Source organism: Rhinatrema bivittatum, chromosome 4 (assembly GCF_901001135.1).
Source record: "Rhinatrema bivittatum chromosome 4, aRhiBiv1.1, whole genome shotgun sequence".
Taxonomy (NCBI): Eukaryota; Metazoa; Chordata; class Amphibia; order Gymnophiona; family Rhinatrematidae; genus Rhinatrema; species Rhinatrema bivittatum.
The window spans coordinates 272,850,854-272,868,678 of NC_042618.1; the positions used below are offsets into that span (position 1 = coordinate 272,850,854).

At 48.2% G+C, this 17,825-nt stretch overlaps 1 protein-coding gene across 4 annotated transcripts in view; it reads right to left on the bottom strand.

Moving 5' to 3' along the window:
* SAMM50 (SAMM50 sorting and assembly machinery component) overlaps positions 1 to 17,825 on the bottom strand; it is a 209,052-nt gene that overhangs the window by 179,171 nt on the left and 12,056 nt on the right. For all 4 annotated transcript variants that reach the window (XM_029600121.1, XM_029600123.1, XM_029600120.1 and 1 more), the window contains exon 2: positions 6,643 to 6,756. In XM_029600121.1, the coding sequence (XP_029455981.1) occupies positions 6,643 to 6,756 (114 nt within the window). The remainder of the gene's footprint in view (positions 1 to 6,642; positions 6,757 to 17,825) is intronic.

Consider the following 17,825-nt stretch of genomic DNA (forward strand, 5'->3'; position numbering starts at 1 on the left):
CCAGAGTTGTCTCCTGGCTGCCACTGTGGATGACACTCCTCTGGCTGCTGTGCACACTAGATCGGAAGCCGCGTCAGTGAGGAATGATAGTGCTGATTCGATGTCTTCTCTCGGGGTGTTGTTCCTGGCTTGGGATAAACAGGAACGTGTCACCACGGTGCAGCAGATCGCAATTTGCAGGGACATGGCTGCCACCTCAAATGCTTGTTTTAGTATGGCTTCCAGGCGCCAATCGTGTGCATCCTTGAGCCCGCTCCTCCCTCCACTGGGATGGTAGTGCGCTTATCGACCGCGCAAACTATGGCATCCACTCTAGGGCACGCCAGAAGCTCCTTGGTTGCTGGGTCCAGGGGGTACATGGCCGATAAGGCTCGACCCCCTTTGAATGAGGACTCCGGCGCATTCCACTCCAGGTCAATTAGCTGTTGTGCCGCCTGCAAGAGAGGAAAATGGCGAGACATCTGTCGAAGGCCCTCCAGCAGGGGGTTCATTCTAGGTTCCCCCGGGGTGCCTTAGCCCGGGAAAGCGAGTTCCGATAGGCATTGGGATACAAGGTCCAGAAGCTCATCCTTTGAGAAGAAGCATCTCATGGTTCGGTGTGGCTCTGTCCCCGAGGGAAGTTCTCCCTCCTCAAGGGGCTCGACATCTTCAGAGAAATCAGTGTCCCCGTAGGTGGGGCTTCTGGGTGGTGGGAGCCTGTGCCTAGGCCTCGAGGGTCCTGGGGCATGAGGGTCTTCCGGTGTCACATATGGCTGTTCCGCCCGGGGTTCAGTTTGCATCTTGACAAAGGCGTGAATCCCCTTAAATAACTCTACCCAGGAGATCGATGCTGGGTCTAAGTTGAGGGGCGCCGGTTCCCTGGGGGTCCCCGTCTGTGGGATGTTCTCACTGGGGCCTGCTAAGTCCGGGGTGCCCCCTGAGGAGCTAGCACTGGGCCCTGGGCGGGACTGGCCCTGACCTGGATCTCCCAGGGCCTCCTCACAGTGTGCGCAGAGGGTGTCTGCTTCCTCGCTCTGTGCGGCTCAGATGTGGCATGCTGGGCAGAGGCCTTGAGCTTTTATTCCTGTTTCTGGAGGTGCCATTTCTGTGGACGCGTAAGCTCTTATGCGCTCCATTGCGTCTGATATGTGCGCGCAGATGTGTGCCTTGTACTGTGCGTGTAACTTATGCGCGTAAGGTTTTATGTGCGCCTAAGAATATGGGCACAAATAATTTTGTGCGCTTAGCGGATGGCGGGCGGCGCAGCAAACAAGGCCAAGATGGCAACGGCGAGCGTGCGGGCAATATGGCGACCTCCTTGGAGGGTCTCCACGTGGGCAGACCCTGGAACAGCCGGGGCCTGGCCCTGGCAGGGTGGATCAACCCGGTGGCACAGATTTCGATCGCCGATCTGTGCTCCTCCTCGATCTTTGGAGACCGGATTAAGTAGAAGATTTCCACCTTACCTAGTCTTCGGCGCTTCCCGGTTTTGCTCCGGGCGGTCTCCGGCTGCAAGGGGAGAGGGCAAATACCTTCACCGCCACGCTCGAGGGGATGCACCTGCTGCCTCTCAGCCGCGCCCGAGATCGGGGGCTAAGTCCTCGCCGCGATTCGGCCACCGGACCGAGGCTGCCTCTACCCCGCGCCCGAGGATTCGGGGGCTAGGTCCCTGCCACGAATCGGCCACCGGACCGAGGCTCACCTCCGAGGGACCTCCAAGGGACCACGGAAATCACCTCGGGAAATTCAACTGGGGGAGGGACCCGAGGGTATCACCGCAGGAGTGCAGGGCTCGTCTTCAGATAGGTTTCTCTTTAAATTTCGGTTTTGTTCTTTAATTTTGGTCTAATGCTCTGAGAGCATGCAGATAGTCCCTAACTGCTATGGAGACAGAAAATACTGAGGAGCTGCACTTCCTGCAGGGGTATATGTTCTAGGGGCCGACGTCAGATTGAAATCTGATCCGTCTCCAACTGCTAACAGGAGTACACTATACCCATTGGTCCTGAGTCCATCTGCTACACGCTAGGAAATTGCTATTAATCAAGTTTACTTAGGGAATAGCCACTGCTATTAATTGCATCAGTAGCATGGGATCTTCTTGGTGTTTTGGTAATTGCCAGGTTCTTGTGGCCTGGTTTGGCCTCTGTTGGAAACAGGATGCTGGACTTGATGGACCTTTGGTCTGACCCAGCATGGCAATTTCTTATGTTCTTATAACAAAGACTGGAAAATGTGCAGGGTAAGCATATGTACTCTTTTACCCAACCACATCTACATTTTAAAAAACCTCCTAAGTCTATTCTTCAGATGTCTGAGTGTTTAACTGAAATTCTTGCATATGACTCTGGCTGGACTCAACACAACAGCATTCTACATACCTTCCTTCATATTGCTGGAAACAGCTACACAGATGAAGTTTTCAGAAACATTAAAAGTACAACTAATGAGAATGAAATACCTGAATGTAAAAGGGGGATTTTAATGAATATGCTGGTTATAACCTCCAATGGAACAAGCTAATCATTTGTTGGTAGTGCTGTTGGATACATTTCTAAGAGTCAATCAGTCCCCAGTGAATCTAAGTTTAAGTGTAATGGGAAGATTATAGCACAATCAAGCTGCTTACTCACATTTACAAGATTCATTCTATACCAAGTTATTTTACTAAGTGAAAAATCTTTGAAGCAACTGCATTTGGGTGGCATAAATATGTACACAAGTAAATCAGCAATGGTCTCCTGTAGCAGAGGTAGAATAAAACCTTTATGTGACCACAAAAAAAGAATCGTCCTCAGCACAGAGGAAGACATTAAGACCAAAGGATGCAGGGGTGTCACCAAAAGCTGGAATAAGTAACCAAGGGCAGTGTGAGGGAGTATATAGAGAACTCCCTCAAACCACTTTAAGAGACTGGCCACAGCTATCTGGCCCGATCCTCCTTAAGGATCAGCCCCGCAAGGGATTCTGGGTGAAGGGAGACTCCCGTCACAATACTATAAGGCATCAGGGCCCAGAAGGGTTAGAGAGGCCCTGGGGAACAGGCAGAAGTTAGAGTACCACCAGATGACTTATGTTTGATGCTCTTGGAACTGCAAGGAAGGACTGCTGAGATAAGCAGCCTTTGAAAGCTGTTTACGTTTTCTGCTTTTGTAAATAAAATTGTATATAAGGAAACAGCTGGAGTCTTCCTCCTTTATCCCATTGGCCGATTCCCAAGCCACGATCACTTAAGTTACCACAGGCAGATTTTATGTTCTGTGCATGGATACCTGTGGGGGCAAAGTGATCATGCATGCAAATTAGTTCAAATGAGTGACCCCTTGGCTAACAATTGTACTCTGCAGAAGGACCCCCTTGTGCAGCACAAGGGCTGCAGAAGGACCCCCCCCCACTGACGTTTCTTAATCTTCATTGCTGCTGCTGCCCTGGCCCAATGCTGTTAGATAAGAGAAGCAGCGCCATGGCAGCAATATTCCAGTGCCTATAAAAATTTGCAACCGGAGGCAGTTTTCTATATTGCCTGTGCCTAAGTCAGGGCCTTTATATAGTTTGCACCCAGTTGCATTTAGAATTATAGTTGACACTACAGATGATATGGAATGAACCAAAAAACTTTGCTATGAGTAGTATGCATTTATTCCCTTAGAAGGCTGCTTTGTTTAGATCTCTCTGGTATTACTGATTTTTATGATAACTGTATGCTACCAGAATAAATTAACACTGAGGGAACTTCTGGAAGCTCAGACACCTGACTCGTCTACCAAATATTCAGGCCGATTCAGTAAAGTCCGCGGGAGAGCAGACGAACGCCCGCTCTCCCGGCGCGCGCGCACCGGCCACTCACCGGTGCGCGCGATTCAGTATTCAAATTAGGTGGTGCGGTAGAAACAGGCAAAAGGAGGCGCTAGGGATTAGCCCGGAGCAGCGGCTGTCAGCGGGTTTGACAGCCGACGCTCAATTTTGCCGGCGTCTGTTTTCAAGCCCGCTGACAGCCATGGGTTTGGAAACTGGACCCCGGCAAAATTGAGCGTCCGGTTTTCAGCCTGATAATCGCCGGCCCATTTAAAAAATTTTTTTCTTTTACTCTCGGGACCTCCGACTTAATATCGCCATGATATTAAGTCGGAGGGTGCACAGAAAAGCAGTTTTTACTGTTTTTCTGTGCACTTTCCTGGTGCCAGCAGAAACTAGCGCCTACCCAAAGGTAGGCGCTAATTTCTTAAAGTAAAATGTGCGGCTTGGCTGCACATTTTACTTACTGTATCCCGCGGGCATACCTAATAGCACCCTCAACATGCAAGGTGCAAATGCATGTTGATGGCCCTATTAGGTGCCGCGGGTTGGTCGCGCGTTTTCCTCCCCTTACTGAATAAGGGGTAAGGGAAAACGTGCGTCCAAGAGCAGGTTAACAGTGCGCTCCGGAGCGCACTGTACTGTATCGGCCTGAATGTAAGGGAGCTCCAGTTTTTGTGGTGTGGCTGTTTCTGTATGTATTATCAGGTGATCCACCACAAACAACCAATAGATGTGTACAGAACATAAATCTTAAAATACATTTGCACTCTGAAAGTTCCATACAAAAAAAGAATCATTATGGAACATAGCTCCAAAAAGGCCGATGTGCCTGCAGATTGTTTCTTACTGGCTTTCCTGGCCTTAAAGGCCGTGTGTAACAACAAAATTAAGTCAGAGGAGGAGGAGGAAGAGCTATCTGAATCATCATCAGGGCCATCCACTTGAGCATTAGGATTGGGGGCCTAAGTTCTGAAATAGTGGCGTTTTGCCTGCCGGGGCCAGCCACTGTGGAGACAACGAAGCCGGAAGAATTTCCTACCCCGCCGCGATTCAAGGCCCCGAGGTAATGGGACCCAAAATGGCACCCTTTCCACGCTCAGCAGGAACAGGAGAGGAAAAGGAGGCGGCAGATCTCCGAACGTCTGCAATGTCGAGCTGCCACGAATCACCCCCCCCCCCCCCCCCCCCGGCAGCCGTGGACGTTCCTTCGCCCCCGGGGAGACAGGACAAGCAGAGGCTGTCCCTGGACAGCCGCGTGCATGGCAGGTCGACCGTCGCAGCATAGGGCAAGCAGCAGAAAAAAAGGTAAAAAAAAACCAAACAATGGAGCTGAAACCCTGCGGAAAAAACGACGGCACGGCAGCGAAGGAAGAGAGAGTCCAATAACCAACCCCCCCCCCCCCCCCCCCCCCCGAACAGTTCAGTGAAAATTACCTTTTTTTTTTTTTTACAACTTGCCCTGCCTCCTGTGGTTCCTGGTCCCTCTGGGGTGAGTGATCCAGGCTCCCCGGTATCACCCCAGGTGCTGCTGCATGGTGGCTAATAGGGCCCTCGACCCCTAGCCGCCTCAAGCACCAGGGGGATGGTCCCCTCAGGACCTGGCAACCCCCTGGGAGGCTGAAGGATCTTTCCTTCTTCTGACCAAGTCCTTTTTTTTTTTTTTTTTTTTTTAAACCTGTTACCTATCTGTCTAAGACCTTAATCTATTTTACTGTACTTTCCAACTAAGTAACCAATACTGACTGTGAGTTTTGCACCTCCACCATCTGCTGGAGACAGAGAAATACTGACGGACAGTGGGTGGCACCTCAGGGTATAGGGCAGAGTCTGTCAAAACTTCTCTGTCTCCATCTGCTGGAGGGGAGGCAAAACCCAGGAGTCTGGACTGATCAATTTAAATTGGCGGATTCAATTTAAATTGGCCTCCATTATACATACTGTTGTATGATAACTCTTTTCCCTGGATTAATGCAGTTCCTTGAGTATACAGGTCTTCATGCTCCTCAGGTTGGCTAATAAACACCTACTGAGGTTCCTGCTCCTAAAATTATCCCACTTGGATACTACTAGACAAAGAGCTTTCTCAGTGGCTGGACCTCAATACTGGAACATCTGCATTCCATTACCTACTTGAAGTCCTTTAATGTTTTAAATATTAATTTATTTTTTCAGGCTTTTTGCACCAAGTTTCCCTGCTGAATTGCTGATATTTGTAACTGTAGGTCAGGTCTCTATTTGTTCTATGGTTAGTCTGTTTCGAGTTGCAATTTTTTTTTTTAATGGTTTTTAGAGTGTGTATGGGCTCTGCCTCAAACATATGTATGTGTGCAAAAGCATTACATCATTCTCTTGAGAAAGCCTCCCCATTATATCACAATTAAGAAAGCTTTGGGTCTATTCTGAACTGCCCCAATTGACTGTGAGAAGCCTAAGAAAGAACTCACTGAGCTTAGATTTATATTTACTTTTTTTTTCTCTCCACCGGTTTCCTTCTGCCTCTATGAGTTTCCAGCTCAGTCAGAACCACGGATGTGAGTTGGTGCCATGAGCCTTCATTAACAACTACCCAATTTTACATCCATTGCCCAATTTAGTTCAGGCCCATCATTGCTGAGACAGTACTCTTTCCGGGGCCATGCATGTCTTCCAGAACCTGCAATGAAAGGCCCTAATCTAATCCCAGTTGGTCCCCGAGTCACTGCACCAGCCCCAGATTTCTACTTTCAATCATTTGTTTTTATATTTCTCTGGCTGCTTTTAATCACAAATCTGAGCAAGATACACAGACTGCCCCAGGATTTCTTTCAACTCTGCAGAGCAGCTTTATTCCAAAGTGCCTCATTACAATAGGGCTTTAGCACTTACATCTTTGTTTTCAAGGACCTCCTGTCTGGTTTCAGGTTCCACTTCAACCAGCTCAGCTTCATCCTCTCCTACAGAGCCAAAATCTGGTCCAGCCGCTGGGAGAGGATCCAAACTCTGCAGAATAAAAAGAGAGTCAAACAGAAACAGAATATATTTCCCAACGGAAAAAACTACAGCATTTTTCACCACAACTATGAATGCTGCTCCTGAATGATTCACATTCTCAAATTGAAGGATGACCCAGACATCCCTTGAGGCTGTCCTCTTCGGTTAAAGCATAGTTATGGTAATTCACAGAAAACTGAAAAAATGTGCCAATTCAACAGCACAGGTTGGGAGAGAAGGAATGTTTTAAACCACAAACAGGGATGACCACATCCTTCCCCTAGTCCAAGTACATCTATCTTCAAACCCACTGATCTTTTTTTTTTCTCTTTAGGGCTTATACAGTTTAGCTGCAGAACCCTCCCTTCCCCCACCCATACAAGTAAACTTTATCATGCAGCATCATCAGAATCTGTTTCCATGAGATTAAATTTAGCAAGATATTTTACACTTTGTATCATCCCTTTTAATTTTATATTAAATGGACCACCCTTTCTATACCACCTCACTGGAGGAGTAAACTGGGTGTATAGTAAAGGCAGAAATATGAGTGCGTCCTCCCTTGACCCCTTCCCATGATCATTCATCCCCTCCTCACTCCAGGAGAGTCCCTCAGTCTCCTCCACTCCCACCGGCAGGAGAGAGGTAAGTTATAAATGTACCAATTCTTCCCTGCTGCACAGCTCCATTTAGTCAAATCTTCAAATGTTTCTCACGAGACTTACCACCATACTGTGACTTCAACACAGTAAACAGAAAGATGTTACAGAGCTAAGACATGCTGCTCTTCCACTGAAGAAGTGTGAGAGAGGAAGGCAGAGGGATGGGGGAGAAAAAAGGTGTAGAAATAGAGGAAGAGGGCGGGGGGGGCATGAAGTGAATGAGAAAAAATGGGAGGACTAAGACAGGTTGAGTTAGGGGAAGTGAAAACGACAAACCAGGAGAGAGGAAGACATGGGTGAGAAAAATTGGAAACAGAGTATATCTGGGAAGCACTTCAGTAGCAAAACAGGGAAGAAAGAATTGTTATTCAGATGCAGTGTCTCCCCTTTTTCTCATGCTGCCTGCTGCTCCTGCTGTTGGCCTAGGGTTGAGCTCAGATAAGAGATGGTCAAGGGGAGAAAAAGAAGATGAAAGTAAAGGAAAACAAAAGATTAGAGGATGAATAGGGCTGAAAGTTAAAGGAAAGCAAGATAAAAAAAACAGGAAGAAAGGAGACAGAAAAGACTAATGAATCCTTCAAATGGTGAGAACTACAACTGAGAAAAGGCAACAGACGTTTTCCAAAAATAAATTTATAACTGCTGCCTGTGGAAGCAGCAGGCAGTGTGATGGTGGACATGAAGAACTTTGTCACAGGACAGGTGGAAATAGTGGAACAAAGGTAATCATCAATAAATGTGGATTAAAATATTGCATAAAGCTTAACGTAAGAATTGTTAGATATGATATTGTAACATGCTGTTTCTTAGTTTGCTTAGTAACTAGCAAAAAATAGAGACAGGAAAAGTTTCTGTAGACACTAAGCTTATCAGACTGCCTAACTGTCTGGAAGTCATACAACAGGATAACTCCTAGCTGAAACTGCAGCTTAAGGAATGAATTTGCTGAAACTGTGACTTCTAGATAACATAACTGAACTTGCACAATCTGCACTAGAGCCAGAAATGGAGACAAGGGAAAGGTGAACTGTAAATGGGTAGAATTACATCCGACTCTCACATACTATACCTTAAACACAACACCATGAATGAGAGTAATAATAATTTTATATCATGATATAAGACATACAAAATAATTTAAATACCCAAAACTACATCCATGTCCTCCCATTCACTCCACATACACACACCCAACCCTTATAAAAACTTTTAGAGAAACAATGTATGTACACAAAAATATCAAAATACAATTGCAAATTCCACAAGACAATATACAAAAATCTTTTGCACTTAGTTCACATTATACAAAATGTAAAATGGAGAAATTACTTACCTGATAATTTTGTTTTCCTTAGTGTAGACAGATGGACTCAGGACCAATGGGTATAGTGTACTCCTGATAGCAGTTGGAGACGGATCAGATTTCAATCTGACGTCAGCCCTAGTACATATACCCCTGCAGGAAGTGCAGCTCTTCGGTAATCTCCTCGAAAAGCATTGTGGATATATGTGTGACTGACTAATTTGAAAAACTTGATTAAGTTGATAGCTTGAATAACTATTAACTTGAACTGGTTGAATTGGCTATAGCTGGAGACCGCCAGTGCCCTCAACCGAGAAGCGTCGACACCCGGTAGGATGGGTGTCCTAGATGGAGGGGGGGCATGGCTTACCCTTGAATCACTCGCTCCCAGGGATGTCCCCCGAGAATTCCATGAGTAACAGCAGCTGTGGGTGGGATGCTGAGTCCATCTGTCTACACTAAGGAAAACAAAATTATCAGGTAAGTAATTTCTCCATTTCCTAGCATGTAGCAGATGGACTCAGGCCAATGGGATGTATAAAAGCTACTCCCGAACCGGGTGGGAGGCTGCCCGTGACCCACTTAGTACTGCCCTTGCAAATGCTGTGTCCTCCCGAGCCTGAACATCCAGGCGGTAAAACCTGGATAAGGTGTGGATGGAGGACCATGTCGCCGCCCTGCAGATCTCGGCGGGTGACAGCATCTTGGTTTCCGCCCAGGACACCTCCTGGGCTCTAGTAGAATGAGCCTTGACTTGTAAAGGCGGTGGCTTGCCTGCTTCCACGTAGGCCGCCTTGATGACTTCTTTGATCCAGCGAGCTATGGTTGCTCACGAGGCCGCTTCCCCCTCCTTCCTTCCCGCTGTGAATAGATGGTCCGCTTTCATACGGATTCCGACCTTTCCAGGTATCGGACTAGGAGCCTGCTGACGTTGAGATGTCGTAGACTTCGAGCCTCTTCCGAATTCTTATGCTCATCTGGTGATGGTAGCAAGATGGTTTGGTTGAGATGGAAGTGAGACACCACTTTGGGGAAGAACGACGGAGCTGTGCATAACTGGATGGTTCCCGCGGTGAGTCTGAAGAACAGCTCCTGGAAGAACAGTGCTTTTAGCTCGGATATACGACGAGCTGAACAGACTGCCAGCAGGAAGGCTGTCTTCAATGTTAATAGTCGGAGAGACAGGCCGCGGAGAGGTCTGAAGGAGGTTCCTGCTAGGAAATCTAGGACCAGGTTGAGGTTCCAAAGAGGCACCGGCCACTTTAGGGGTGGTCGGATGTGCTTGACTCCTTTCAGGAAACGGGAGACATCCGGGTGAGAAGCTATGCTGCCACTCTCGCTCTTGGTTCCATAGCATGATAAGGCCGCCACCTGTACCTTGATGGAGTTGAGGGACAATCCCTTCTATAGACTGTTCTTTAGGAATTCCAAAATCGCAGGAATTTTGATTGAGTGTGGTATGATGTTGTGGTCCTCACACCAAGATTCGAATACTCTCCAAATTCTTATGTATGTTAGGGATGTGGAGAACTTGCATGCTCGGAGTAGGGTGTCAATTACTGCCCCCGAGTATCCTCTCCTCCTTAGGCGAGTCCTCTCAATGGCCAGACCATAAGAGAGAATCGAGCTGGATCCTCGTGGAGGATCGGTCCCTGTTGGAGCAGGTCTCTGTGTTGAGGTAGCGGCAGGGGGTTCCCTGCCAGCAGTCTTCGCATGTCTGCGTACCATGGTCTTCTTGGCCAGTCCGGGGCCAGTAGAAGTACTGGCCCCCTGTGGTGTTCTATCTTGTGGATGATCGCGCCCAATAGGGGCCACGGCGGGAAGGCGGATAACAGAGTCTCCTGTGGCCAGATCTGTACCAGGGCATTGATTCCCTGGGACTGGGGTTCCCGCCTGCGGCTGAAGAAACTGGGTACCTGGGCGTTGGACTGGCTTGCGAGGAGGTCCATGGTTGGTGTTCCCCAACGGTTTACTATCAATTGGAATGCTGTGGTTGACAGTTTCCATTCTCCTGGATCTAGACTCTCTCTGCTGAGGTAGTCCGCTGCGACATTGTCTTTCCCAGCAATGTGGATGGCCGAGATCTCTTGAAGATTCACTTCCGCCCATGACATTAGGGAGTCTATTTCCAGAGACACCTGTTGGCTTCTGGTTCCTCCCTGACGGTTGATGTAGGCCACTGTTGTGGCATTGTCCGACATTACTCTGACCGCTTTGCCTTGGAGTCTGTGACCGAACCTTAGGCAGGCTAGTCTGACTGCCCAGGCTTCTAGGCGATTGATATTCCATCCCGACTCTTCTTTGTTCCCTTGCCCTTGGGCGGTTAGCTCCTGCAGTGTGCTCCCCATCCTTGTAGGCTGGCATCCGTGGTAAGTAGGATCCAGGTTGGTGAGGATAGTCTCGTTCCCTGGCTCAGATGGGTTTCTTGTAGCCACCATTGTAGTTGGGCCCGAACTCTGTCCAGGAGCTGAAGCCGTATGGTGTAGTTCTGGGACAGTGGATTCCATCGTGATAGTAATGAGCGTTGTAGGGGTTCTCATGTGAGCCCGAGCCCATGGGACTACTTCCAGTGTGGATGCCATGAGGCCGAGAACTTGTAGGTAATCCCATGCTGTGGGGCGAAGTTCGCTCAACAGGGTTCGTAACTGGGTCATCAGTTTTGATCTCCTTGTCGGTGTCAGAATGACCTTGTCTTGTTTGGTGTCGAATCGGACTCCCAGGTATTCTAGAGATTGGGAAGGCTGCAGGCAGCTCTTGTTTGTGTTGACCACCCACCCGAGGCTCTCCAGTAGAGTTTTGACTTTGTTGGTTGCCTGGTGGCTTTCCTCTGGGGATTTCACTCTGATCAGCCAATCGGCTAGATAAGGGTACACGCGGATTCCTTCCTTCCTCAGTGTTGCTGCCACCACCACTGTGATCTTGGTGAACATCCGGGGTGCAGTGGCTAACCCGAAAGGTAGTGCCCGGAACTGGTAGTGACGGTCCAGGATCAAGAAGTGTAGAAAGCGCTGATGCTCTTGATGGATCGGAATGTGTAGGTAGGCTTCCTACAGATCCAGGGAGGTAAGGAACTCTCCCATATGGAAACCCTACTCTCGGTAATAAGAGCGATAGCTCTTATTACCGAGAGTAGGGTTTCCATATGGAAGTGGGGAATCTTTAGGTGACGGTTGACCGCCTTGAGGTCCAGGATAGGTCTGAAAGTTCCTTCCTTCTTGGGAATGATAAAATAGATGGAATAATGGCCAGTATTTATTTGTTGTGGAGGCACCGGTGTTATAGCCTCTAAGGCTAGTAATCTCGTCAGTGTAGCTACCACTGCCATTCTCTTGGAAGGGTCGTGGCAGGGAGATTTCACAAACTTGTCCGGAGGGAGGTGGTGGAAATCCAGGTAATATCCCTCTCGAATGATGGATAGGACCCACTTGTCCGAAGTTCTCTCGACCCATCTTTGGTAGAATAGGGCCAGTCTGCCCCCTATGGCTTCTTCTGTTGGATGGGTCGGCTGATCTTCATTGTGGGGTGCGGATGGGGCCTGAGCCCGAGCTGGCTCCCCTTTTATTATGCTTGTTCCGAAAGGACTGGCTCCGGCCTGCGGGGCAGGTCGCTTGATATGAGCTTCTATTTGAGTTGAAGCACTGTGACCCTCTGCCCCTGGAGGTCCAGGAGAAGAATCGCTGGTTTCTCTTATTCCTGTCCTCCGTTAGCTGCGGCAGTGGGGACTCGCCCCACTTGTTGACTAGTTTCTCTAGTTCGCTTCCGAACAGGAGTGTTCCCTTGAAAGGCATCCTTGTGAGTCTCGTTTTGGAGAATGCGTTGGCTGTCCAGTTTTGGAGCCAGATTTGTCTTCTGGCTGCCACGGTGGATGAGACTTCTCTAGCTGCTGTGCATACCAGATCAGAAGCGGCGTCCGCAAGGAATGATACGGCTGGTTCCAGGGCTTCCCCAGGAGTGTTGTTCCTCGTCTGTGCTAAGCAGGCGCGTGTCACCACTGTAAGCAGGTCACAATCTGTAAAGACATAGCAGAGACGTCAAAGGCCTGTTTGAGGATAGATTCCAGACATCTGTCTTGAGCATCCTTGAGTGCTGCTCCTCCCTCCACTAGGATAGTAGTGTGCTTCGAGACCGCACAGACCATGGCATCCACTTTAGGACATGCCAGGAGATCTTTGGCGGCAGGGTCCAGAGGGTACATGGCTGCCAAAGCCTGGCCCCCTTTGAACGTGGTTTCTGGGGCCTCCCATTCCAGGTCAATTAGTTGCTGGATGGTTTGTAATAGTGGGAAATGGCGGGAGGTCTGATGAAGTCCCTCCAAAAGTGGGTTCAGCTTAGGTTCCCCCGAAGCACTTGTGCGTGACCAGGTCTGGAAGTTCGTCCTTGGTGAAGAAGCGTCTCATGGTTCGATGGGGTTCTGTCCCCGGAGGGAGTTCCCCTTCCTCCAGGGGTTCTGACTCCTCATCTGAGATGTCTGTGTCCCCGAAGGTGGGGCTTCTGGGCGGTGGGATCACTTCCCTGTGCATAGAGGGTCCTGGCATGTTGAGGTCCTCTGGTGGTACCTGAGACCGCATTGTAGGAGGCCCCGGTTGCATGTGGACGAAGGTATGCAGACCTTTGAAGAATTCCACCCAGGAGATAGAAGCTGGGTCTAGACTAGGGGATGCCGTGTCCCTGGGGAGCCCCATTTGAGGGGGGGTCCCGCTGTGAGGTGCTAGGTCCGGCGTACCGCTCGAGAGGCTGGTGTCCGGTACCGGCTGGGGAGGGCCATAAGTTGGGTCCCCTAGGGCCTCTTCACAATGTATACAAAGGGCCATGGCCTCCTCATGCTGTGCCACTCTAATGTGGCAAGCTGGGCAAAGGCCCTGAGCTTTGAGCTTATTTTCGGGTGGAGCCATGGTTTGTGCGCGTACAATACAGTTGTGTGCTCCGGTGTGTGAAGATGCGCATGTAGGTTTGGTGCGCGCGTGCAGAGCAATGTGCGTGCTGTTGTGCGCATGGGTCGAAATTATGCGCCCAGCACAGAGAGTGCATGGCTATGCGTTTCGCTTGTGCGCCCAGCACTTGTGCACGCGACGTTGTGCGCACAAGGTATTTGTGCACACGGCTCACCTCTGTGCGCACGGATTGAGATGGCGGACAAGGCCAAAATGGTGACGGCGACCACGCGGACAATATGGCGACCACCTTGGAGGGTCTCCACCTGGGAAGACCCTCGGATCTTACCGGGGTCTAGCCCTGCTAGGACCAATCAACCTGGTGGCACTGGTCCCGGCTGGTGACCTGTGCGTCTCCTCGAGCTTCGGAGACCGGAGACTTTTAAATAGATTTCTACTTTACCTTGTCCCGGCGCTTCCTGGTTTCGTTCCGGGCGGTCTCTGGCTGCGGGGGGAGAGGGAAAATACCTTCACCACTGCGCTCGAGGTTGCACCTGCTGCCTCTCAGCTTCACCCAATGTCGGGGGCTAGGTCCCTGCTGAGGGTCGGCCGCCGGCCCGAGGCTAGCCTCCGAGGGATCGTGGAAATCACCTCGGGAATCTCGACTGGGGGAGGGACCCAAAGGGTGTAACTACAGGAGAGCGGGGCTCGTCTGTAGAGGTAAGATTTCTTCGGTAAAATTTACTCTAACGCTATGCTAGCATGCATAGACTCCCTAACTGCTATGGAGATGAAAAATACTTAAGAGCTGCACTTCCTGCAGGGGTATATGTACTAGGGCTGTCGTCAGATTGAAATCTGATCCGTCTCCAACTGCTATCAAGAGTACACTATACCCATTGGTCCTGAGTCCATCTGCTACACGCTAGGAAATATACAATATTTTATCTCTGCAAATCAAAACAGCAATACCCGCCAACCCAAAAAATTGCCCTATAAAAAATCCACAAAGGTATGGCAATAGATTTAAATAACATATCATGTATAATAATTTATATATATATATATATATCCCAATAATTTTTTTGTGATTAAATTCAAATAGCCTAATGTATGCTGACTGTTGGCATATACCCACTTATTCACCGCCAACAATTACTGACAGCTTGTCTATAATTCATTTCTTGTGTTACTTCAAACAGATGGCTAGTTAACTTCTTATTTTCATATATGCCCTGGGCATATATGAAAATAAAAAGTGAATGGGGGATATGCATGTAGTTTTGGGTATTTTCTATGTCTTGTATCATGATATAATAAAATTATTATGACTAATTCATGGTGTTGTGTTTAAAATATAAGGGAAAGGCAAGTAACAGTTTTTGGCAGATATCAGCATGAGAGAGCCTTAGCCATTTCGTAGTGATCTCCAGGCCTGTATCTCCCGGTATTCCCAGATAAATAGAGTCACAATGGGAAACTATGAGGTAAGTATCTTTGTACAAATCTTTTCATTCATTGCTTTATGTGCAGTACTTTTGTCTGTGATTTTTACAATATTTACAGTATCATTAAACCAAGTATTTGCTTTTACAAATTTGTATTTGTGTGCTCTATGGCATAATATACCAACACCATTCATTCCACCGTTTACACTGCCTTGAGTCTAAATCTAGGCTGATTTTATTCCTGGGCGAGACATTCATTGGTGATTTTAATCTGCCGGATGTGGATTGCAATATCCCTTCTGTGGAATCTGCAAGAAGTAGAGAGATAGTGAATACCCTTTAAGGAAGAGCTTTCCAAAGTGTGTGTCGCGACACTTTACTGTGTCGCGCAAGCCCGGTGCACGTGACACACCGGCAAGTGCAGGGACCGGGAACCCATGGCTCCGAGCCAGATATGCTGCATCTGGCTCGCAGACAAGTATCGCCACACTTTCCCGCTGACCCAGCTGCTCCCCGGTCCTCCTCCGCCCGGGCGGAACGCGGCAGGACAGCTGGAGTCAGCGGCACCGGCGTGCTCTCTTCTTCCCGCCCCCCCCCCCGGAAGAGGAAGTGGAGAGTATCGGGTGAGTGCGCGGCAAGAAGAGGCCACGCTAGTGCGCTCGGCATCGGCCCGAAGAAAAGAAGACTGCAGCGCGGCTCGGAGGAAAATGTTCAACCGCGGCCGATGGGACTCCGCCTCCGCGAGGGCTGAAAATGAAGAGGTTAGCGTTGGGAGGAGGCTGCTGCTGCCGCGAGTTCCCCCACCCCGGGAACTCGCGGCAGCAGCAGCCTCCTCCCAACGCTAACCTCTTCATTTTCAGCGGAGGCGGAGTCCCATCGGCCGCGGCTGAACCTCTTTATTTTCCTCCGAGCCGCGCTGCAGTCTTCTTTTCTTCGGGCCGATGCCGAGCGCACTAGCGTGGCCTCTTCTTGCCGCGCACTCACCCGATACTCTCCACTTCCTCTTCCGGGCCGCGGGGGGCCCTGTGTGTGTGTGTGTGTGTGTGTGTGTGTGTGTGTGTGTGTGTGTGTGTGTGTGTGAGAGAGATTGCATGTATGTGAATGATTGAGAGCCTGTACATGTGAAAGAGAGTATGTCTGTGATTGAGAGCCTGCCTGTGAGAGAGAGAGCATGAATGTAAGTTTACCATTGGGAACCTGTATGTGTAAGTTTGTGATTGAAAACCTGTTTGTGTGAAAGAGTATGTGTGTAAGATTGAGATCCTTTGTGTGTGAGAGAAATCATGTGTATGTATGATTAAGAGCCTGTGTGTATAAGTAAGAGAGAGATCATGTGTGTCTGTGTGTGATTGAGAGCTGGTTTAGGTGATGGAGCATGTGAGTATGTGATTGAGAGCCTGTGTTTAAATGAGAGAGAGAGACCATGTGTGTCTGTGTGTGATTGAGAGCTGATTTAGGTGAGGGAGCATGTGAGTATGTGATTGAGAACCTGTGTGTAAATGAGAGAAAGAGAGGGCATGTTTGTAAGCATGTGAATGAGAGTCTGTGTGTGAGAGAAAAAGACAGCATGTATTTATGTGATTGAAAGCCTGTGTGTGTGTGTAAGCGTGAAAAGATAGACAGCATGTGTGTAAATGTGTAATTAAGAGCCTATATAAGTGAGAGAGAAAAAACATGTGTATATGTGAGTACTGAGAGCATGTGTGTATAGGTGTGTCATTGAGAGCCAGTGTGAGAGAGAGTGCTGGTATGTGACTGAGAGAGGAGAAAGTTCCAAGCAAACCACCCCTCCTCCTGCTAATTCAGAACAATCTCAGGGCACCTGGATATCAAACGTTCCCAGGTATGCAGAGCAAAAAATGTTTGTATCCTTATTATTTTTCATTACTGGGTCTTTGTGTCTGCTATTTTTAAATATTTTGTTGGTATCTGGAAATGTTTTATATGAGTTTTTAATTATTGGATATTCCACTCATCAGCTGTTTCGAAATATGTTCTTTTTGTTAGTACAGTTTTACTGCTGATGATTTTATATTTCTTGATTTGTTTTATAAGGATGGGTGATGTTTCTTTTTTCCTTTGTTACACTGCATACAACCTCTGGTTTGCTAGTAGACTGAATTACTGTGTCCCGAAATTATGTTTGTCTAAAAAGTGTGTCACCAACATGAAAAGTTTGGAAAGCTCTGCTTTAAGGAGTTCTGCTCAAACAATTGGTAATAGAACCCCTGAGGGTGTGATATTTGACCTAGTGCTAGTAGGGATAATGTCTCTGTCTGGAAGGAGCCCACCTGAGCACCAGCGATCAGACAGTATGGTCTGATATCGCAAATAAGATACAGAGAATTCACACAAAGACCCGAGTTTTGAATTTCAAAAATATGGACTTTGTCAAAATGGGGATGTATCTGAAGGTAGAACTAGAAGACTGGGAGAAAATGGGTGAGGTATAACAACAGTGGGTCAAATTAAAAGGAGCTATTACAAAGGCAACAAATATATGTTAGAAAAGTAAACAAATGTACAAAAAATAAACAGATTTGGTTCACAAAGAAAATTGCTGAAAAAATAAAAGGCAAAAGAACCAGCATTCAGAAAGTATAAAAGATCCCAAAAAGAGGAACACAGGGAAGAATATCTGGTGAAACTGAGAAAGACTAAGAAAGAAATCAGGAAAGCTGAAGTAAAGTGAAGATAAAGTGAAGTGGCAAAACATTTTTCAGATACATCAGAGAAAGAAGGAAGGCTCAAAGTGGTATATTGAAATTGAAAAGTGACAAGGAGCAAGGTGTAG